The 24166-nt window shown below is 44.2% G+C and overlaps 1 protein-coding gene across 9 annotated transcripts in view; it reads left to right on the top strand.

The window, feature by feature from the left end:
• Positions 1–24166, top strand: part of LOC115143415 (band 4.1-like protein 1) — a 174917-nt gene that overhangs the window by 106225 nt on the left and 44526 nt on the right. For 6 of the 9 annotated variants that reach the window (XM_065001951.1, XM_065001952.1, XM_029683826.2 and 3 more), the window contains 9 exons: positions 1223–1265; positions 2007–2082; positions 2474–2692; positions 10024–10111; positions 10568–10720; positions 12132–12229; positions 12932–13107; positions 13331–13575; positions 14712–14747. In XM_065001951.1, coding sequence (XP_064858023.1) covers positions 1223–1265; positions 2007–2082; positions 2474–2692; positions 10024–10111; positions 10568–10720; positions 12132–12229; positions 12932–13107; positions 13331–13575; positions 14712–14747 — 1134 coding nt within the window. The remainder of the gene's footprint in view (positions 1–1222; positions 1266–2006; positions 2083–2473; positions 2693–10023; positions 10112–10567; positions 10721–12131; positions 12230–12931; positions 13108–13330; positions 13576–14711; positions 14748–24166) is intronic. The other 3 variants (XM_065001949.1, XM_029683832.2, XM_029683828.2) reach the window with 3 other exon arrangements.

Below are 24166 nucleotides of genomic sequence, written 5' to 3'. Positions count from 1 at the left end.
CAAGCATTGATTATGCAAGAATGGGCTGCCATCAGTCAGGATGTGGCCCAGAAGTTAATTGACAGCATGCCAGGGCGGATTGCAGAGGTCTTGAAAAAGAAGGGTCAATACTGCAAATATTGACTCTTTGCATCAACTTCATGTAATTTTCAATAAAAGCCTTTGACACTTATGAAATGCTTGTAATTATTCTTCAGTATTCCATAGTAACATCTGACAAAAATATCTAAAGACAATGAGGCAGCAGACTTTGTGGAAATTAATATTTGTTTCATTCTCAAAATGTTTGGCCACGACTGTAATTACTACGACTAAGATATGTGGTTTACTCACCTAGCCATCTTAAGATGAATGCAATGTAATTCGCTCTGGAGAAGAGCATCTGCTAAATTACTAAAATGTAAATGGACCTCACCCGGGGTGTGTGTGTGTGTGTGTGTGTGTGAGAGAGAGAAAGAGAGTTTGTGGTTGGATCTCAGTTTATTAGTGGCTATTTTTCATGTTGTGTGTTCTGAAGTTGTCAGGAACACTTGTGGGTTTCCAAAGAAGATGTTGGAGACTGCTGTGCTGTTTCAACCTTTTCCACTCCTGATTTCACTCTGGCAGAAGTGATAGTGACTGCCAAAAAAGCTTTCAGCCTTACTCAGCAGCTGGGATGTGCCACTCAGGTTCGGGATGCTGGGAAGCTCACTGTTTGTGGTTCGGCATACGGCTGCCTGCGTTATTAACCATGTGATAGGCGTATTCACTCTTCCTGTTCAACTCCATTAACAGTACACATTGTCAAAGGGCAGGGAATGATCTGAGAGATTTCACAAGGTAAACAAGGGTGTGCGTTGAAGGAGGAAGTTTTATTAGCACAAGGCAGCAGGAGGAGTGTCAGAAACAGCGCCTCTCATGCTGAATGATGTCATTGTACAGATCTGGTGTGATACAAGCTGATAGGATATTAACTGGCCGGTGGTCATTTACTGTCACAATGGGCAAACAGATGCTGGGCCTGCCACTCTCATCTCCTCATGCTGAAAGTCTCAATGGGGGAGGGTTCCTCCTGCATCCCTCTCCTCCTCTTTCTATTGAACCATATGCAAATGCTTTCACTAGAATCACCATCTTCAATTAGAATTGCAGGGTGAATGAGTGTTTGGCAACAGGTTGTGCATTAGCCACTTCTCTCACAGACCCCTGGGAATTCTTTCTGTCTCTCCTATATGTCTTTCAGAATTGGTTGGACCCCTCCAAGGAGATCAAGAAGCAGATGCGCAGTGAGTATCCTCGGCCCACACGCAGCACACACATCATGGTTCGATTCCTGAATGCTGATTGGCTGAAAGCTGTGGTATATCAGACCGTATACAGTGGGAATGACAAAATGATGCTATTTACTGGTCTAATTACGTTAGTAACCAATTTATAACAGCTATAAGTCACCTCACGTTTGTGGTATATGGCCATTATGCCATGGCTAAGGGCTGCATCCAGGCACCTGTTGCGTCGTACCTAAGAACAGCCCTTAGCCGTGGAATAATGACCATATACTACACCTCTCCTGGCCTTATTGCTTAATTATATACTGTTTGTATATGGAATCTGCTAAATACTTATGCAGTATAATCAGAAGCTTTAGTCCCATTATGCAAGATGATATAATGAGTTTGTTTAACATAAGTGTATTACTATGCTGCTGCTGGAGAATGTTCACACAAATAGATCTTTATTGTGACACATGTTATGGTGATTTTATGACTATGTCATACATGTGACCCCACTCTCTGAGGGTGTCTCAGGGGGAGTTGGGATACGCACATTTCCAATTCCCACATGTGTTTTAATACACACTTGTACATGTGTGAAATAGGACAAATATAAGCACCCTCCTAATTATTACTATTATTATGGTTGTTATTATTACTGTTATTATTGCATGTGTGTCACTCACACCTTTGTGATACATGTCCAGTCCACATGGGGAGTAAACTCATCACATCTCCTGTGTCGCTCCTCAGCTGCTCCCTGGCACTTTGCCTTCTCTGTCAAGTTCTACCCTCCAGACCCCTCCCAGTTGACAGAGGACATCACCAGGTACTGTTGTACAGCAGAGCAGTGTGAAGAGGCCCCCATAGCATTCTCACATACTGTTTTTATATACACACACACATACTGTACATACATATAAACTGGCAGCATGCAAAGTCTCTCATAATTATCAGTTCTCACATTGAACTATCTCTGTCAAACAACAAACGTTTCTACAGAAATACTTTTTACGATTGTAATCATTTACAGGTCATATTTCACTGCAAAGGATTCAAAAACATACTCTATTTACAGGTTTAGCTACATTTGGAGTTCCACTGGCTGTTCTGGATTAACTCCTCAACATTCTCATTGGAGCTTGCCTTTGGTGAGAACTTATTTGAACTAGTCCCTCTCCCCTTGTCTTGCCCCCCCCCCCCTCTCTCTTTTATGACAGGTACTACCTGTGTCTTCAGCTGAGAGATGACATGTTGTCAGGCCGTCTGCCCTGCTCCTTCGTGACCCACGCCCTGCTGGGTTCCTACGCCGTGCAGGCCGAGCTGGGAGACTATGACACCGATGACCACGGTCCCGACTACGTCAGCGACTTCCGCTTTGCACCCAATCAGACGCGAGAGCTGGAGGAGAGGGTCATGGAGCTCCATCGTAACTACAGGTAGGAGTTATGGTCAGGGTCAAGAGTATCTTCTGACCACCAGAAAAATTATAGGGCCGTGACTATGGACACATGATCAGAATAAATGCTCTTGGCCCAGTTAGATTTATTTCAGTTGCATGTTTATAGTAAATCCATTTTGGTTACATCCAGTCGTGTAGTGGTGCCTGGAGAAATGGGATTACTCAGATCAAACGGCCCGTCTGGCAAAGGAAAGGGCCCTGTTTCAAAATTCTATGTTTTCCTATAGTTTTTTTCAGGTTTAATAAAAAATAAATAAAAAAATAAATAATGATGTCATTCGTCCACAACAATGCTCTTAAACAATATCAGGAAAACATTTTTGATGTTTGGGAATTTTTGAGGGGGAGGGTGTAGTTGCCCTTTAATTCAGTTATGCACCTATCAAGAGACAGTTTGGCTAGCGGTGTTTCTATGCCAACTGTACAACAATTTTGGCCTACAGAGTACATGCGATGGCAGAGTTTGAAAAACAAGTGCCCTCCCATTGATACAAATCATCACGATATCATTCTGCCAGGAGACGTTCTTTGCAGTTAGCATTTAATTGGGAAGGTTTTTTGGGATAGCGTTTAGAACTATTCATTCAAACAGAGCATGTTGACTGAATTGCACATCGCAAAGATTTAACTAAGTATAACAGGTAGAAAATAGCTGTTTTTGTAGGGTTTTTCTCAGATAACAACCAGAGCTGCGTCTCTACTGTCCAACACATTTAACCTCACCACAGTACTTAGTATTAGTGGCATCTTTCCTAATAGCATAGGGTGAAACGTTAAAAAAATAACTCACTCAGATTATGTGGTTAATAGCATGGAGCATCCACCTGCAATACATCCCAATACCTAAGACAGGTTAGGCCCCCTACCCCAAGGCAGTACTAAAGAAAATACAATTCTGCTTTAAAATAATGAAAATATATTGTGTGTTTTAGGCAACAACACAGGCACAATTTCACAGTTCACAGAATAGCCTACTGTAATCTACCTCACCTGCTTGTGTAGCCTAGATTGAAGACAACCATTGAAAACAACCTAGCAGTCTTATGGCATTTATCTCAGATATCACAATAACAAACAAATAAACAAACAAAAAATAAAGAATGACACCTGTTACTGTGTTCATGGAGTCTGTATGAGGGCTGGCAGGGACTAAAACAATAGAAGTAGTCTGCAACGTTGTCACGGTAATATTCTTCTCCTTTGAATGGCTAATTAGGCATGAATGTTCACATTAACAAATCAAATCAAATCAAAGTTTATTTGTCACGTGCGCCGAATACAACAGGTGTAGTAGACCTTACAGTGAAATGCTTACTTACAGGCTCTAACCAATAGTGCAAAAAAGGTATTAGGTGAACAATAGGTAGGTAAAGAAATAAAACAACAGTAGTGAGGCTATAAAAGTAGCGAGGCTACATACAGACACTGGTTAGTCAGGCTGATTGAGGTAGTATGTACATGTAGATATGGTTAAAGTGACTATGCATATATGATGAACAGAGAGTAGCAGAAGCATAAAAAAAGGTGTTGGTGGGTGGGACACAATGCAGATATCCCGGTTAGCCACTGTGCGGGAGCACTGGTTGGTCGGCCCAGTTCAGGTAGTATGTACATTAATGTATAGTTAAAGTGTCTATGCATATATGATAAACAGAGAGTAGCAGCAGCGTAAAAAGAGGGGTTGGGGGGGCACACAATGCAAATAGTCCGGGTAGCCATTTGATTACCTGTTCAGGAGGCTTATGGCTTGGGGGTAAAAACTGTTGAGAAGCCTTTTTGTCCTAGACTTGGCACTCCGGTACCGCTTGCCATGCGGTAGTAGAGAGAACAGTCTATGACTGGGGTGGCTGGGGTCTTTAACAATTTTTAGGGCCTTCCTTTGACACCGCCTGGTGTAGAAGTCCTGGATGGCAGGCAGCTTAGCCCCAGTGATGTACTGGGCCGTACGCACTACCCTCTGTAGTGCCTTGCGGTCAGATGCCGAGTAGTTGCCGTACCAGGCAGTGATGCTCTTGATGTTGTAGCTGTAGAACCTTTTGAGGATCTCAGGACCCATGCCAAATCTTTTTAGTTTCCTGAGGGGGAATAGGCTTTGTCGTGCCCTCTTCACGACTGTCTTGGTGTGACCAACAGTGTCCCTTCTTATACTTGCACTACTATGTAATGTCAAACAACTGAAAAGTCCACAACTTTAATGTCCTCTTCTTTCAAAACATAAACAGAAAGTTCAATCACTTTCACAGAAATCTTTTATAACAAAATTACTTCAACTCACAGCTGTTATTAACAATTCCTTGATGTCCATCACTCCGATGGGTAACTAGCTACAGTAACACCACTCTGGCTGGTAGCTAGCTCCATCGATTGAACTAAAAAAATATATTTTTATTTATTTCACCTTCATTTAACTAGGTAGGCCAGCTGAGAACAAGTTCTCATTTACAACTGCTACCTGGCCGAGATAAAGCCAAGCAGTGCGTCAAAAACAACAACACAAAGTTACACATTGGACAAACAGTCAATAACACAATAGAAAAGTCTATGTACAAGTCTATGGCAATACATTTGCCATAGAGGTGAAATAATTACAATTTAGCATTAACACTGGAGTGGTAGATGTGCAGATGATGATGTGCAAGTAGAGATACTGGGGAGCAAAAAAAAAACTAAAACAATATGGGATGAGGCAGTTGGGTATGCTATTTACAGATGGGCTGTGTACAGATACAGTGATCTGTAAATATATATATTTTTTTAACTAGGCAAGTCAGTTAAGAACAAATTCTTATTTTCATTGATGGCCTAGGAACAGTGGGTTAACTGCCTATTCAGGGGCAGAACGACAGATTTGTACCTTGTCAGCTCAGGAGTTTGAACTTGCAACCTTCCGGTTGCTGGTCCAACACTCAAACCACTAGGCTACCCTGCCACCCCATATATATATTGATTGCAATTGTTCCCGAATGAGTGAGCGTTCATGTGCAAAGGATTAGCATTTCAATTATTATAATTATCAACTGTTTGTTGTCTTATCTCAGTCGACCCCCACTTCCCTTTTGTACACCAAACAGCCGCGATGCCAGTTTATCCCACTAGGGAAACTCCGTTATCATTTCCTTGTAACTATCTACTGTTTGTTTATGCATTTCTGTGAATTACTTAGTTAGTAAATAAATGATTTTAAGACAATTGATGTATGGATGACTCATAGTGAAGGCTGGGTTCGTGCAGATAACCAACAATTTACAATGTTTGGAATGAGACTAACGTGAGGTAAAGAATTCATTAATCAGAAGACTATTGATCAGATATGAAAATGTCTGAAAATTTATATTAGGAAAATTATAACTTTGTAATCTGAATATTTTCTTTGGTGCCCCGACTTCCTAGTTATTTACAGTTACATGATTAATCAGTTTAATAGCGTAATACTAATTACAGAGAATCTTTGATAAAAACTAAAAGTATTTTAATGATAGTAAAGACACGACAGAGGCTTTGTTGCAAAATAGGAAGCTGATTCTAGATGTAATTTTGTATTGGAGATGCTTAATGTGAGTCTGGAAGGAGAATTTACAGTCTAACCAGACACCTAGGTATTTGTAGTTCTAAGTCAGAACCGCCCAGAGTTGTGATGCTAGTCGGACGGGCGGGTGCGGGGCAGCAATCGGTTGAAGAGCATGCACTTACTTTTACTTGCATTTAAACGCAGTTGGAGGCTACGGAAGGAGAGTTGTATGGCAGTGAAGCTTGTTTGGAGTTTTGTTAACACAGTGTCCAAAGAGGGGTCAGATGTATACAGAATGGTGTCGTCTGCGTAGAGGTGGATCAGATAATCACCAGCAGCAAGAGCGACATCATTGATATATACAGAGAAAAGAGTCAGCCCGAGAATGGAACCCTGTGGCACCCGCATAGAGACTGCCAGTGGTCCGGACAACAGGCCCTCCGATTTGACACACTGAACTCTATCTGAGAAGGAGTTGGTGAACCAGGCGAGGCAGTCATTTGAGAGCTGTTGATTGTGGTGATTGACAGAGTTGAAAGCTTTGGCCAGGTCGATGAAGACGGCTGCACATTACTGTCTTTTATCGATGGCGGTTATGATATAGTTTAGGACCTTGAGCGTGGCTGAGGTGCACCCATGACCAGCTCGGAAACCAGATTGAATAGTGGAAAAGGTATGGTGGGATTCGACGTGGTCAGTGATCTGTTTGTTAACTTGGCTTTCTAAGATTTTAGAAAGGCAGGGCAGGATGGCTATAGGTCTATAACAGTTTGGGTCTAGAGTGTCTCCCCCTTTGAAGAGGGGGATGACCGCGGCAGCTTTCCAATCTTTGGGGATCTCAGATGATACGAAAGAGAGGTTGAACAGGCTAGTAATAGGGGTTGCAACAATTTTGGCGGATAATTTTAGAAAGAGAGGGTCCAGATTGTCTAGCCCAGCTTTGTAGGGATCCAGCTTTTGCAGCTCCTTCAGAACATCAGCTGTCTGGATTTGGGTGAAGGAGAAGTGGGGGGGGCTTGGGTAAGTTTCTGCGGGGGTGCAGAGCTGTTGGCCGGGGTAAGGGTAGCCAGGTGGAAGGCATGGCCAGCCGTAAAAAAAAAAATGCTTGTTGAAATTATCGATTATCGTGGATTTATCGGTGGTGACAGTGTTTCCTAGCCTCAGTGCAGTGGGCAGCTGGGAGGAGGTGCTCTTATTCTCCATGGACTTTATAGTGTCCCAAAACTTTTTAGAATTAGTGCCACAGGATGCAAATATCTGTTTGAAAAAGCTAGCCTTAGCATTCTTAACTGACTGTGTATATTGGTTCCTGACTTCCCTTAACAGTTGCATATCACAGGGGCTATTCGATGCAAATGCAATACGCCACAGGATGTTTTTGTGCTGGTCAAGGGCAGTCAAGTCTGGGGTGCACCAAGGGCTATATCTGTTCTTAGTTCTGCATTTTTTGAACAGGGCATGCTTATTTAAGATGGTGAGAAAAACACTTCTAAAGAGCAACCAGGCATCCTCTACTGACAGGATGAGGTCAATATTCTTCCTGGATACCCGGGCCAGGTTGATAAGAAAGGCCTGCTTGCTGAAGTGTTTTAGGGAGCGTTTGACAGTGATAAAGGGGTGGTCGTTTGACCGTGGACCCATTACGGACACAGGCAATGAGGCAGTTATCGCTGAGATCCTGGTTGAAGACAGCAGAGGTGTATTTAGAGGGCAAGTTGGTCAGGGTGATGTCTATGAGGTTGCCCATGGTTACAGATTCAGGATTGTACCTTGAAGGTTTCTTTGTAAATTTGTGTGAGATTGAGGGCATCTAGCTTAGATTGTAGGATGGCCGGGGTGTTAAGCATATCCCCGTTTAGGTCACCTAACAGTACGAACTCTGAAGATAGATGGGGGGTAATCTATTCACATATGGTGTCCAGGGCACAGCTGGGGGCTGAGGATGTCTATAACAAGCGGCAATGGTGAGAGACTTATTTCTGGGAAAGGTGGATTTTTTTAAGTAGAAGCTCGAATAGTTTGGGCACAGACCTGGATAGTATGAGAGAACTCTGCAGGCTATCTCTGCAGTAGATTGCATCTCCGCCCCCTTTGGCCGTTCAATCTTGTCGGAAAATGTTGTAGTTGGGGATGGATTTTGGTGGCCTTCCTAAGCCAGGATTCAGACACGGATAGGTCATCAGGGTTGTCGGAGTGTGCTAAAGCAGTGAATAAAACACACTTAGGGAGGAGGCATCTGATGTTAACATGCATGAAACCAAGGCTTTTATGGTTACATAAGTCAACAAGTGAGAGCGCCTGGAGAATAGGTGTGGTGCTGGGGGCTACAGGACCTGGGTTCACCTCTACATTCCCAGAGGAACAGAGGAGGAGCAGGATAAGAGTACGGCTACAGGCTATAAGAACTGGTCGTCTAGTGCTTTGGGAACAGAGAATAAAAGGAGCAGATTTCTGTGCGTGATAGAATAGATTCAGAGCATGATGTACAGACAAGGGTATGGTAGGATGTGAGTACAGTGGAGGTAAACCTCGGCATTGAGTGACGATGAGAGTGGTTGCGTCTCAGGAGGCACCATTTAAGCCAGGTGAGGTCTCCGCATGTGTGGAGGGTGGGACAAAAGAGCTATCTAAGGCATTTATGGCGGGGCAGGGGGCTCTACAGTGAAATAAAACAGTAATAACTAACGTTAACAGCAGTAGACAAGGCATATTGACATTAGGCAGAGGCATGTGTAGCCAACGATAATCCCGAAGGCGAAATGATGTGGTGGTATGGAACAATCCTTTTCCAGAACTCCAGCACGTCCTATTTCTGCAACGATACTCCAACTTAAGTTACTTTCTGAATTCAGCTTCTCTCTACTTGTTATAATTCTCTCACTTTCTCCTCCTTTTGCAACACACTTGCCTGTGCACTCCCTCGCTCCACCTCTACCCAGGACCATTTTAGAGCCGGCCGTGACGTCTCCTGGCTCATAGTAGTCTTGTAAAGTCCCTGAACAGAACAGCAAAGCCATATTCCTAGACTCCGCGACACAAGACTCGGACCAAACCTTTTCAATACCTGGTTTTCATACCCATTGTTGCCTTTGTTAGCATTTACTGGCAGATATCATACATTGAAACGTCTTTCCTTCCCTCCATTACCAACTACCGATGTCATTCTTCTGTGAGCTGCTCCATGTGCCTACCAGTTGAGAGCTGCGCACTCTTGCTGCCTGACAGATGGTATTCCGCTGAAACTACTAGGCTATGTGTGCGACTCGCATGAATATATTTCATGTGCTTTGCATTTGTGTAGGTTACTTTGTGCATGATTTCTCTATTGTTCTACAGTACATCATTGATACAGCGTATACCTCCCCTATACTACTTTGATGCGCATCAGTGGGGATTAAGAAGTGAGTATACGCAATGACCACTGAGTGGGTATAGAGCATATACCTGCATAATAGTCCCCACTACGTCACTGGTTTCATCTCCATCTCCCATTCATATGGAAACATTGGAGCCTGTTGAAACAGCTCTACTCAGACAGTGTCCAACAACACATCATACATATGTTGACAAATGCCACCACATTGCCCTGGCATCTGTCATGGCTGTCTACATGGAGGCCTTGCCAACACTATCAACACTTCCCCAGTCTCAGGGTCTCCTCCCTCCCTGTCCAGGCATGGCAACAGCTCTTGGCTCTTGGCCAAAGGTGGAGGAAGAGACATGGGAATGGATATATCAGGCCTACCACTCTAAAATATTAAATGTGTTCTCCTGTGTGAGTAGATGTATTTTTGTTTCAGGGGTATGACGCCAGCTGACGCAGAAATCAACTTCCTAGAAAATGCTAAGAAGCTATCCATGTATGGGGTGGATCTCCATCATGCCAAGGTATTCTGTTACATCAGCCTGATCACTAGATATTGACATTGATTTCGGACTTTTGAAAAGGCCCTGAGAACGTTGATATAGGCCTGGGCGCAAATTTACTGGGCGCAAATTCATGATGCTCAGAGCCAGAGTGAGCTGCTTAGAACACTGCTCCACCGCAGTTCACAATGTTCTAGCAAGCCGTGAGATTACTTGATGATACTTTGAGTTGTTTCTGTTTTAACCCTGTAACCACGTGGATTTAATGTGTAAAACATAGATGTTAATCCAGTTTCAAACTATGAGATTTTATTGGTTACTTAGGATATTTTGTGCATCTATGTTCCTATGTGACCGTGCAGGATGATTTATTTTACCCTATACACCAACATATTACTTTATTTCCTCTCCTTCCCTCTCTTCTTCCTCTCTTTTCATCATCCTCTACTCTGCCATGCTGGCTCTTGGCTGCTCCAGGATTCAGAAGGGATTGACATCATGCTGGGCGTATGTGCCAACGGCCTCCTGATATACCGCGACCGCCTGAGGATCAACCGCTTCGCCTGGCCAAAGATTCTCAAGATATCCTACAAGAGGAGTAACTTCTATATCAAGATCCGGCCCGGAGAGGTAAGCTGAACCAAATGAGAGAATGGCTGCACTGTAGTTGAGGTTTTACCACCTTACAAAATTATGCGTTGAGAAATGTATGCACTCCATTTCTGTTATAACTGGAAATACGACCAGCTAAAGGACAGTGTGGAAGCTGATGTGTGACCAGAGAACTAACCATGTGGAATTAATCAACTTCCTGGAAAATGTTATTTGGACCATTGCTCTGGAACAAGCTGGACTTATCTACATGTCAGCTAGCTAGCATTTCCGCCTTCAAAAGAGCAGTGCACATAGTTGTAATGTGTGCTTGGATTTCTATGTATGCTACCACGTGTGATGTGTATGCTGTGATTTTAGATGTGCTTGTGAATGTATGCCAATGGGTATGCTGTATATGTTTTATTGATTCTATGGAAGCCAGGACTCCCTGGAAAACAGTGGCAAGTATTACTGAGTGGACTGTCCTGGCTAAATAAATGCAAATGAAAAATCGTATTCCCCCCACAATTTTGCTGCTCCACAGGCTTAGAATCTATAGCCTGCCTCTCTCTCCAAGTCCCTGTTCAGTCCTTGCAGCGCTGCAGCCTCAACCTCTGCAGTCTACTGAGCTGAGCCCCAGCCCAGTGTGACAGGCTGTCTGGCCAGGCCTTCTGAAGTGACAGAGCCCCATAGTGAGATAGTGGAAGAGAGGGATAAAGGGAGCTTTTAACACAGCCAGTGCAGCTGCAGCAGCACCCAGAATATAGGGATGAAAATTATAAATATAGAGCCATGAAATGCCACCCTCATGTTTGTCCCTGCTGTCTGAAAACTGCAGTTTCTTAGTCCTTTGCTCAGCTCAGTGCAGGAATCTGTCTGGTGGTCACAGGGCTGTAATTTCAGGGATAGCAGATTACTGTAATCTTAGAAAAAAGTGTACCAAAGGGGTTATTCAACTGTCCCAATAAGATAACCATTTAGGTTCCAAGTAGAACCATGTTGGGTTCCATGAACCCTCTTTAGAAAGGTTTCTACATGGAACCAAAAAGGGTTATTCAAAGGGTTCTCCTATGGGGACAGCCAACAAACCCTTAAAGGTTCTAGGTAGCACCTTTTTTTCTAAGAGTGTCGTGTGCATTCTTGCAAATCTCCGGGGATTTACAGCAGTGAATAGTTTCACACGGTGTCTTTTTGCTTAGAGCTCATTGCATCTCCTGAGTGACAAGCGGGCCGATTCAGCAAATGTAGTTGAACAGCATATAACTTAAAATTGTGACAGTTTGGAATATGAAATAAAGTGATGATGCATGTCAAGGTTATTTTTAAGAATGTATCATGTCATTCAAAACTGCTGTCACTCCCTCATACTCTAATCTATGTAACCACAGTAAACAACTGCCCATCCCTCCCTCCTTCCCTCTGTTTCTGTCTCCCTCTCTGAAACCAGTACGAGCAGTTTGAGAGCACTATTGGCTTCAAGCTTCCAAACCACCGGGCGGCTAAGAGACTGTGGAAGGTCTGCATCGAGCACCACACCTTCTTCAGGTATCTTTTCCCTTCAAGGAGTAGGACTCTATTATGTTACGCCTAGCAAGCCATTTCTCCTCAAGTCCTCTTCATCTTAGGCAGCCAAATATAGCTACCATCTCACCACATCCCTCCTGTCCACATCCCTCAGTAGCTTCTTCCCAGCAGTCTACAGCACCTGCTGTATCCTGCTACAGGGGAAGCTCAGGAGTGATTAGAGCACAGCTCTGATCAGGGCTCCGTCTCCCTATAGGCACCATCCACAGCAGCATTTTATTCCACAGCAGCCAGCACTACACTGAGGCTCAGGGTGTTTCCCTCTCTGTTTCCTCCTCATGTTACTTTGTATCTCTGGTGCTTCTCTACCCCTGTTACCTCAGGCTTTGAGGAATTCACTGTAAGGGGAATAGGGAACCACATACAGTAGTATAGAGCAATGTTTTCAACACTGCAACAGTGCAAAGATCAGAGTCCAATGTTCTCAGCATTTTACAAAGTTATTTATTACATCCAGTAACTAATCTCATACTAACATCTTGGTCTTTCTCTCAATCGTATTGTTGTAAAGCAAGGATGGGGAATTTCTCTTTCCCCAGTATTTTAAGTTAACCCTTGTTGTTTTTATACTGTTGCAACCAAAATGCCAGGTAATCTTCAGGTTAAAGTCCCCAGAATTAGGGCTGATGAATTCCTCTCTGTCTGTGGACTATACACCTCCAGGTTAGTGTCTCCAGAGCCTCCTCCTAAGGGCTTCTTGGTGATGGGCTCTAAGTTTCGATACAGTGGGCGAACCCAGGCCCAGACACGGCAGGCCAGCGCTCTCATAGACCGGCCCGCGCCACACTTTGAACGATCCACCAGCAAGAGGTACCTGCTGTCCCGCAGTCTGGACGGAGGTAGGTACCATAGTGGTGTTCCTCAGGGGCTACTCACACAACGAACAATTGTTAAAAGTGAAAACATTGAATGATACATTAGTGGCTATGGGATATTTTTTCATACCTAAAGACAGTGTCTTAAGATGTACTGTAGATGTGGCCATATACTTACTATATGTATATCTAATGCTGGACAGTTCTCTCGTAATAAAACAGTCCCACTGTGCCTTGGTGTAACTAGCAGAGTTCTCCCGGCCAGTGTCGGCCATGTGTGAAAACCAGGATGGTCTGTCCCAGCACAGTGGCAGTGAACACCCCCACCTCCACAGCCCCTCTGGGGACGAACAGGAGACAGAACTGGAACCACCCAGTTTGGAGCAGGACCAAGAGGAGGATCAGGATGAGGAACAGGATCTAGAGGAATACCACGCCCAAGAGGAGGATGAGGATGGTGTCCCCACCCCCAGCAAGAAGAAGGAGATCAAGGTACTGTTAGGGTTATCACGTTACTGTTAGGGTTAAGGTTATCAAGTTACTGTTACTGTTAGGGTAAGGGTTAGGGCAGCATTTCCCAAACTCGGTCCTCGGGACATAAGGGGAGCAAGTTTTGGTTTTTGCCCCGAACACTACACAGCTGATCTAAATGGTTGAAGCTTGATGATTAGTTGATTATTTTAAATCAGCTGTGTGTAGTACTAGGGCAAAAAACAAACAAATAACGCACCCTTTTGGGTCCTGAGGACTGAGTTTGGAAAACCCTGGGTTAGGGCAAGGTACTGTTAGGCAGATGGGGGGAAGCCTTTAGAGGGTAGCTATATGACTTAAGATGCTATGGTGGTCATATTTGGTTCAGAGGGTAAATGGCCCAACCTAGCCTGGTTGATTGATCTGTATGTGCTTTATCCAACTCCAAAAACATTCCCTAGGCTACATGACAGAGGAGTTGGATAAAACACAAACAGATTTGTGGACCCAGGCTCAGCCTACTTGTTTCTCAGAATCAAAAACATTGACATTTGATGGGAAGCGCCACTCTAGGATGGAAATAGGCTATAAGTAAGGATACAACGCAGTATAAGTAGGATGATACCTATGGAAGCTTAGAGAGACACACATCTTGTGTGGATATGATGTTTGTGTCAGGGTGGAGGTGTCCGTCAGTGCAGATTGTCAGATGGCAGTGACTGCAGGGGTGCTGCTGGTGCTAGAGTGTACCACTGGAACTTTGGGTACCACTGTGACATTCTCTGCTGAGGTTTAAAGCTAAAGATTTAAATCAAAATTAACTCTGCTCCCTCTATGCCACTCAGAGGCTAACCAGTATAGCTCACTATCATCACTAACTGCTGTATCGAACCTTCACTTATCTCTCATGCCAAGCCAACCTAACTTCTCCTGCTGCTGTTCTTTCTTGCTCTCTCTCCCTGTCATTCACTAATATGCTCTCTCTCCCTGTCATTCACTAATATGCTCTCTCTCTCCCTGTCATTCACTAATATGCTCTCTCTCTCCCTGTCATTCACTAATATGCTCTCTCTCTCCCTGTCATTCACTAACATGCTCTCTCTCTCCCTGTCATTCACTAACATGCTCTCTCTCTCTTTATCCCTCGCTGGCAAAAGGAGGATGCTGGGTCCCCACTTGACAATATACAGGAGGTATTTGGTGTCTGGTGGCCTGTCTGTCTCTCTGTCAGTCTGTCTGTCTGTCAGTCTGTGAGATGGCCCTATGCTTACCAGTCTTTTTGTGTTCAGTAATCCCACATATTAGTGATAAACTAGCAGTATGCCTAATTGACATACAGTGAGTAATCTTATGCACCATCATATCTTTGTTTGCACCCAAAGTATTACATTGAAGCTGCAAAGCATTAATTTGATGCTGTTCATTGGAGAGCCAATATTTTAAGGGCTGTCAAATTAACACGTTAATAACGGGTTACGGCATGACATGCTTATCGGCGGTAAATATTTTTGATGCCATTAATCGTGTCTCCATTTCACCGCACGGAACATTTTAAGCGTAGAACACAACACGGAACACAGCTACAGTCTTAGCTTGCACCTTTACATGGCTGAAGACTTTGATGCCATTAATCGTGTCTCCATTTCACCGCACGGAACATTTTAAGCGCAGAACACAACACGGAACACAGCTACAGTCTTAGCTTGCACCTTTACATGGCTGAAGACCGTGGGCCTCCAGGCAAAATGATGCCAAATATCACCAGAGCTATGTTCTTCTTTCTGCCTGAAATTGGTGCGCGTGTCGCAGCCCATTTTAAATGACTTGCGAGACAATTTATATTTTATTTATATATTTTATTTATTGTTTAACTATCTAGTCATGTTAACTAGCTAGCTAGGAACCTGATAACTTGACCCACTGACTAGGCTATTCATAAAATGTAGATGGCACAGGAAGAACTGAAAAGGAATATGCCACTAAAAGAGATGCTTCAAAGTTAGGCTGCATTTGCAAGAGTGGGTATGTATGACTGTGTGTGTGTATGTGTGAAAGAGGATGTGTGTGAGAATGGGAGTATGTGAAAGAGAGATGTGAGGGAGAGTGTGTAGGCCTATATCAAATCAAATTTTATTAGTCACATGCGCCGAATACAACAGGTGTAAACCTTACAGTGAAATACTTACTTACGAGCCCCCAACCGAAAATATACGAATAAGAATAAGAGATAAAAGTAACACGTAATTGAAGAGGAGCAGTAAAAAATAACAATATACGTATACAGGGGGGGTGCCGGTACAGAGTCAATGTGCGGGAGCACCGGTTAGTTGACGTAGTATGTACATGTAGGTAGTTAATTAAAGTTAATTAAAGTGACTATGCATAGATGACAACAGAGAGTGGCAGTGGTGTGGGGAGAGGAGGGGGAGGGCAATGTGAATAGTCTGGGTAGCCATTTGACTAGATTTTCAGGAGTCTTATGGCTTGGGGGTAAAAGCTGTTGAGAAGCCTCTTGGACCTAGACTTGGCACTCTGGTACCTCTTGCCGTGTGGTAGCAGAGAGAACAGTCTATGACTAGGGTGGCTGGAGTCATTGACAATTGTTAGGGCCTTCCTCTGACACTGCCTGGTATAGAGGTTCCTGGATGGCCAGAAGCTTGACCCAGTGATGTACTGGGCCGTTCGCACCACCCTCTGTAGTGCCTTGCGGTCGGAGACCGAGCAGTTGCCATACCAGGCAGTGATGCAACCAGTCAGGATGGTGCAGATATAGAACCTTTTGAGGATCTGAGGAACCATGCCAAATCTTTTCAGTCTCCTGAGGGGGAATAGGTTTTGTCGTGCCTGCTTCACGACTGTCATGGTGTGCTTGGACCATGTTAGTTTGTTGGTGGTGTGGACACCAAGGAATTTGAAGCAAACAACCTGCTTCACTGCGGCCCTGTGGATGAGAATGGGGGCGTGCTCGGTCCTCTTTTTCCTGTAGTCCACAATCATCTCCTTTGTCTTGGTCACGTTGAGGGAAAGGTTGTTGTCCTGGCACCACATGGCCAGGTCTCTGATCTTCTCCCTGTAGGCTGTCTCGTTGTTGTCGGTGATTAGGCCTACCACTGTTGTGTCATCAAATTTAATGATGGTGTTGGAGTCGTGCCTGACCGTGCAGTCATGAGCGAACAGGGAGTACAGGAGGGGGCTGAGCACGCACCCCTGAGGGGCCCCTGTGTTGAGGATCAGCGTGGCAGATGTGTTGTTACCTACCCTTACCACCTGGGGGCGGCCGTCAGGAAGTCCAGGAAGCTAAGGGTCCTTAGCTTATTGATCAGCTTTGAGGGCACTATGGTGTTGAACGCTGAGCTGTAGTCAATGAATAGCAATATGGATTTCTTATAAGCTTCCAGGTTAGAGTCCCGCTTCTTGAAAGCAGCAGCTCTAGCCTTTAGCTCAATGTGGATGCTACCTGTAATCCATGGTTTCTGGTTTCTGGGTATGTACGTACGGTCACTGTGGGGACAACGTCGTCGATGCACTTATTGATAAAGCCAATGACAGATGTGGTGTACTCCTCAATGCATTGGAGGAATCCCGGAACATATTCCAGTCTCTGCTAGCAAAACAGTCCTGTAGCTTAGCATCTGCTTCAGCTGACCATTTTTTTATCGATCTAGTCACTGGTGCATCCTGCTTTAATTTTTGCTCGTAAGCGGGAATCAGGAGGATAGAATTATGGTCAGATTTGCCAAATGGAGGGCGAGGGAGAGCTTTGTATACATCTCTGTGTGTGGAGTATTGGTGGTCCAGAGTTATTTTCCCTATGGTTGCACATTTAACATGTTGATACAAATTAGGGAAAACTGATTTAAGTTTCCCTGCATTCAAGTCCCCGGCTACTAAGAGCGCTGTCTCTGGGTGAGCGTTTTCTTGTTTGCTTATGGCAGAATACAGCTCATTCAATGATATCTTAGTGCCAGCCTCTGACTGTGGTGGTGTGTAAACAATTACAAAGAATATAGATGAAAACTCTCTCGGTAGGTAATGTGGTCTGCAGCTTATCATGAGAAACTCTACCTCAGGCGAGCAATAGCTCGAGACTTCCTTAGATATCGTGCACCAGCTGTTGTTTACAAAAATACATTGACCACCGCCCCTTGCCTTACCAGATGCCGCTGTTCTATCCTGCTGGTACATCTGATAACCAGACAGCTGTATGTTGATATTGTTGTCATTCAGCCACGACTCCATGAAGCATAAGATGTTACAGTTTTTAATGTCCCGTTGTTAGTTTAATCTTCCCAAAAACTAGTTATTTTTATTGTCCAAAGATTGCATGTTTGAGAGAAGAATTGAGGGGAGTGGGGGTTTATTCGATCGCCTCCTACTCCTCAGAAGGCAGTCCGCCCTCCGGCCTCTCTTTCTCCGCCTCCTCTTCACGCAGATCACTGGGGTCGGTGCCTGTTCCCGAGGGAGCCGTATATCCTCTGCCTCGGGCTCGTCAGAGTCGTGAAAGAAGAAAAAGGATTCTGCTAGTCCGTGGTGAGTAATCGCAGTCCTGATGGCTTTTCGGTCATAAGAGACGGTAGAAGCAACAATATGTATAAAAATACCTTTAAAAAATCAAATCAAATCAAATGTATTTATAGAGTCCTTCGTACATTAGCTGATATCTCAAAGTGCTGTGCAGAAACCCAGCCTAAAACCCCAAACAGCAAGCAATGCAGGTGTAGAAGCACGGTGGCTAGGAAAAACTCCCTAGAAAGGCCAAATCCTAGGAAGAAAACTAGAGAGGAACCAGGCTATGAGGGGTGGCCAGTCCTCTTCTGGCTGTGCCGGGTGGAGATTATAACAGAACATGGCCAAGATGTTCAAATGTTCATAAATGACCAGCATGGTCAAATAATAATAATCACAGTAGTTGTCGAGCATGCAGCAAGTCAGCACCTCAGGAGTAAATGTCAGTTGGCGTTTCATAGCCGATCATTAAGAGTATCTCTACCACTCCTGCTGTCTCTAGAGAGTTGAAAACAGCATGTCTGGGACAGGTAGCACATGCGGTGAACAGGTCAGGATTCCATAGCCGCAGGCAGAACAGTTGAAACTGGAGCAGCAGCACGGCCAGGTGGACTGGGGACAGCAAGGAGTCATCATTGCAAACTGACCCTAGCCCCCCGACACATAAACTACTGCAGCATAAATACTGGAGGCTGAGACAGGAGGGTCAGGAGACACTGTGGCCCCATCCGATGATACCCCCGGACAGGGCCAAACAGGAAGGATATAACCCCACCCACTTTGCCAAAGCACAGCCCCCACACCACTAGAGGGATATCTTCAACCACCAACTTACCATCCTGAGACAAGGCGGAGTATAGCCCACAAAGATCTCCGCCACGGCACAACCCGGGGGGGCGCCAACCCAGACAGGAAGATCACATCAGTGACTCAACCCACTCAAGTGACGCACCCCTCCTAGGGAGGGCATGAAAGAGCACCAGTAAGCCAGTGACTCAGCCCCTGTAATAGGGTTAGAGGCAGAGAATCCCAGTGGAAAGAGGGGAATCGGCCAGGCAGAGACAGCAAGGGCGGTTCATTGCTCCAGAGCCTTTCCGTTCACCTTCACACTCCTGGGCCAGAAGAAAAAGTTACAAACAACGCAGATAAATAAACAAAAAAACACAATCGGTTGGGGGCACGTAAAACCTTCTTCTCCGGTGCCATTTTACACGTGTATATATACAGATGGTTACAGTGTTTTCAGAACATTGTTGGACAAGTGTAAAAGCTCTTTGTTCTTTGCATTCATAGAGACAGTTCTTTTTTTCTCCTATAGTCACACTCATTTAGAATGCCTGAAGCTTTAACAAATAAAATGTTAATTGTCACTTGCGCCGAATAGAACAGGTGCGGACTTTACCGTGACATGCTTACTTACGAGCCCTTTCCCAACAATGCAGAATTAAAAAGTAAGAACAATTTGCAAAACACAAAATAACAATAGCATATACAATGAGGACCGGTACTAGGGTTTCAGTGGCGGAACCCGGTTACCGAGAATTAACGCCCCAAATCAACCTGGTTACCGAGAATTAACGCCCCAAATCACTCCTTTTTCTCGGGATAAATAACTGTGAGAAACCGGTGAATTATAATAAATCATGTATATGAAGAGCATGGCATGAAATGGAACTGTTAAATTATATGTGATGTCTATATCTGGCTTCTTTAAGGCTTGCATGATGAATCATCAATTCTCAGCGTGGGGACAGACAGGCCATCTCAGTATGGGGCACAGTTCACAATGCATGTCGACCTGTCATCTCATCATGGTAACTTCTTTTCTTGTGACAGGTAGGCCTACATTTGGCAACATAGCCTATACTACAGTAATATAAAGACTGAATGCGCGTCTAAATTACCCATCTTAATCTGGATTTCAGAGGTCATCTGATTATTTTATTGAAAATATATATATTTTTTATTGCAGAAGTGGAGTTTTACAACAGCCTATCACTCGAGTATCTTGCTTTAAATCATTTCTTTAACTCTCATAGTTCAGTCGTTCTCACTCTCCATCAACTCCATTCAAATTGCATCCAAAATAAATCATCATTTTCTGGATTGATATATAGCCCTATATATAGATGTCCTAGACTACCTCTTTCAGGTAATACATTCAAGGCAGTATTAGCTTTATATTTAGCTAACTAATGATTTGTTATGCATAATAAGCTTCTATTTTATAGCCACTGTCTCTTTGCTCAATACGCACACACCTGTGCTCCAATGGCTTCTCTCCTTAAAAAACGCTCCTTAGCACTTGGACTAGAATAGCTTGCTGAACATATATATTTTTTTGCATTTATTATACCAATAGACTATTTGAAGTGTGTTAAATACGGCAGCCAATAGAACTCATGGGTAGTTTGAAGTGCAAACACGCAATGGCGGTAGGCTGTAGCAGTTACTCAGCTAGCTATGAGGAATCGGACCAGAAGCGGCCCTTTTCAGGGGCCGGAGCTAATTGAATCGGCCAGGAGTTGGGTGTCATACTTGGTGCAGAATGAAAATGAATGACCCCCCAGAATCGGCCCAATTACATTGGGCGGTTTCCGGTACATCGGAATGTTTCTGTCTACCGGAATTCAGCCGACTTACCAGAAACCCCCTAGAAGCGGCCCGATGCAATTTTAAATAAATGTAGACAAAATTACAGATTTAGTCATTTTAAATATTACTATTATACATTTTAAACATACAAATTATACCCATCCACAAAATGTTTTTGAATTTTACCCCCTTTTCTCCCCAATTTTCGTAGTATCCAATTATTAGTAGTTACTATCTTGTCTCATCGCTACAACTCCCGTACGGGCTCGGGAGAGACGAAGGTCGAAAGTCATGCGTCCTCCGAAACACAACCCAACCAAGCCGCACTGCTTCTTAACACAGCGCACATCCAACCCGGAAGCCAGCCGCACCAATGTGTCGGAGGAAACACCGTGCACCTGGCAACCTTGGTTAGCGTGCACTGCGTCCGGCCCGCCACAGGAGTCGCTGGTGCGCGATGAGAAAAGGATATCCCTACCGGCCAAACCCTCCCTAACCCGGACGACGCTAGGCCTCCGTGGCACAGTCTCTGGTGGCACAGTCTCTGGTGGCACAGCTAGTGCTGCGATGCAGTGCCCTAGAACACTGCGCCACCTGGTAGGCCCACAAAATGTTTTTATAATATCCAATTGTCTTGTCCCATTGCTGCAACTCCCATACGGCCTCGGGAGAGGCGAAGGTCAAGAGCAGTGCATCCTCCGAAACACAATCCCAAGGCGCACTGCTTCTTGACACAATGCATGCTTAACTAGCCACACCAATGTTTTGGAGGAAACACCGTACACCTGGTGACAGTGTCAGCATGCATGCGCCTGGCCCGCCACAGGAGTCGCTACAGTGCGATTGGACAAGGACATCCCAGCCAGCCAAACTCTCCCTAACCCAGACGACGCTGGGCCAATTGTACGTCGCCTCATGGGTCTCCCAGTCGCGGTCAGCATGGCTATTGAACCAGCATCTGTAGCAACGCAGTTTGAACAGTATGCAGTGTCTTAGACCACTGTGCCACTCGGGAGGCTCTATCCACAAATGTTTTAATGCTTATTAATTGCCTTGCGGCTCACATCAAAATGCTAAAATACTACTAATACTAAATTCTTTATTTTTTGATCACAGAAACAATGAGAAAATATGGAAAAATAAATAATAAAATGTTAATTACAGTGGGACAAAAAATTATTGTAGTTTTCATCAGGTACACTTCAACTATGACAGACAAAATGAGGATTTGTAGGATTTTTAATGAATTTATTTGCAAATTATGGTGGAAAATAAGTATTTGGTCACCTACAAACAAGCAAGATTTCTGGCTCTCACAGACCTGTAACTTCTTCTTTAAGAGGCTCCTCTGTCCTCGACTTGTTACCTGTATTAATGGCACCTGTTTGAACTTGTTATCAGTATAAAAGACACCTGTCCACAACCTCAAACAGTCACACTCCAAACTCCACTATGGCCAAGACCAAAGAGCTGTCAAAGGACACCAGAAACAAAATTGTAGACCTGCACCAGGCTGGGAAGACTGAATCTGCAATAGGTAAGCAGCTTGGTTTGAAGAAATCAACTGTGGGAGCAATTATTAGGAAATGGAAGACATACAAGACCACTGATAATCTCCCTCAATCTGGGGCTCCACGCAAGTTCACAAGAACGGTGAGCAAAAATCCCAGAACCACACGGGGGGACCTAGTGAATGACCTGCAGAGAGCTGGGACCAAAGTAACAAAGCCTACCATCAGTAACACACTACGCCGCCAGGGACTCAAATCCTGCAGTGCCAGACGTGTCCCTCTGCTTAAGCCAGTACATGTCCAGGCCCGTCTGAAGTTTGCTAGAGAGCATTTGGATGATCCATAAGAAGATTGGGAGAATGTCATATGGTCACATGAAACCAAAATAGGTAAAAACTCAACTCGTCATGTTTGGAGGACAAAGAATGCTGAGTTGCATCCAAAGAACACCATACCTACTGTGAAGCATAGGGGTGGAAACATCATGCTTTGGGGCTGTTTTTCTGCAAAGGGACCAGGACGACTGGTGCGTGTAAAGGAAAGAATGAATTGGGGCCATGTATCGTGAGATTTTGAGTGAAAACCTCCTTCCATCAGCAAGGGCATTGAAGATGAAAAGTGGCTGGGTCTTTCAGCATGACAATGATCCCAAACACACCGCCCGGGCAAGGAAGGAGTGGCTTCGTAAGAAGCATTTCAAGGTCCTGGAGTGGCCTAGCCAGTCTCCAGATCTCAACCCCATAGAACATCTTTGGAGGGAGTTGAAAGACCGTGTTGCCCAGCAACAGCCCCAAAACATCACTGCTCTAGAAGAGATCTGCATGGAGGAATGGGCCAAAATACCAGCAACAGTGTGTGAAAACCTTGTGAAGACTTACAGAAAACGTTTGACCTCTGTCATTGTCAACAAAGGGTATATAACAAAGTATTGAGATAAACTTGTTATAAATTCATTAAAATCCTACAATGTGATTTTCTGGATTTTTTTTCTCATTTTGTCTGTCATAGTTGAAGTGTACCTATGATGGAAATTACAGGCCTCTCTCATCTTTTTAAGTGGGAGAACTTGCACAATTGGTGGCTGACTAAATACTTTTTTGCCCCACTGTATATAAAGCAGCCCGCGTACTCATCTGCCAGAGAATAACCCCAATCGGCCCGAGCCCCAAGTACTACTCCCACTCAGCCGGAGTCTGCCCAGATCCACTGTGCTAGCTGGGTATTTATTTAAACCCATAACCATTCAGTCTTCGTGAAGAGAAGTGAAAGCCTTCTGCATCTCTTTGTAGTCCTATATTATTCAAGGATTTCATTAGAATGATGAAGATAAGGACAACAAAACGTATTTCATTTAACTGTGGAAGGAATTAACCAACAATAGAGAAAGAAGAGGTAGGCAAATAATATTAGGAGAAATATTATGAAAGGTATAAATGTCTCGGCCAACTAATTATACAAATAGGCACTATTAAATTTCAAAATTAAAATGTAATTCGCTAGCCTATACTTGTAACTTTGTAGGCTGCATGTGCTGCACCAGAATCACATGTTCTCTCCCTGCTTCATCATGGTTTGAATGATGTGCTTAATTCCAGTCCATATAATACAGTATAATACAGTACGGTATTACAGTTCCTCTCAAAAAGATTAGCCTACTGGAGCTTGAACCCTAACCAGTAAAGAGGTAATGTGCTGGGGTCCGAGGTAATTGAAGGATTTTAGGTAATATTTACATGTAGGTAGGGTTAAAATGGACTAGGCAATCAGGATAAATAATTAACAGAGTAGCAGCAGCTTATGTGAACAGTGTGTGCGTGTGTGCGTGTGTGCGTGCACGCGTGCGTGCGTGCGCGCGCGCGTGCGTGCGTGTGTGTGTGTGTGTGTGGCATCAATATGCATGTGTGTCTGAGTGTATGTAGTCGTATGTCGTCTGTGTGTGTACAGTGAATTCGGAAAGTATTCAGACCCCTTTATTTTTTCCCACAGTTTGTTACATTACA

Source organism: Oncorhynchus nerka, linkage group LG15 (assembly GCF_034236695.1).
Source record: "Oncorhynchus nerka isolate Pitt River linkage group LG15, Oner_Uvic_2.0, whole genome shotgun sequence".
In the NCBI taxonomy this organism is placed as follows: domain Eukaryota; kingdom Metazoa; phylum Chordata; class Actinopteri; order Salmoniformes; family Salmonidae; genus Oncorhynchus; species Oncorhynchus nerka.
This window is presented reverse-complemented; position numbering and strand designations above follow the sequence as displayed.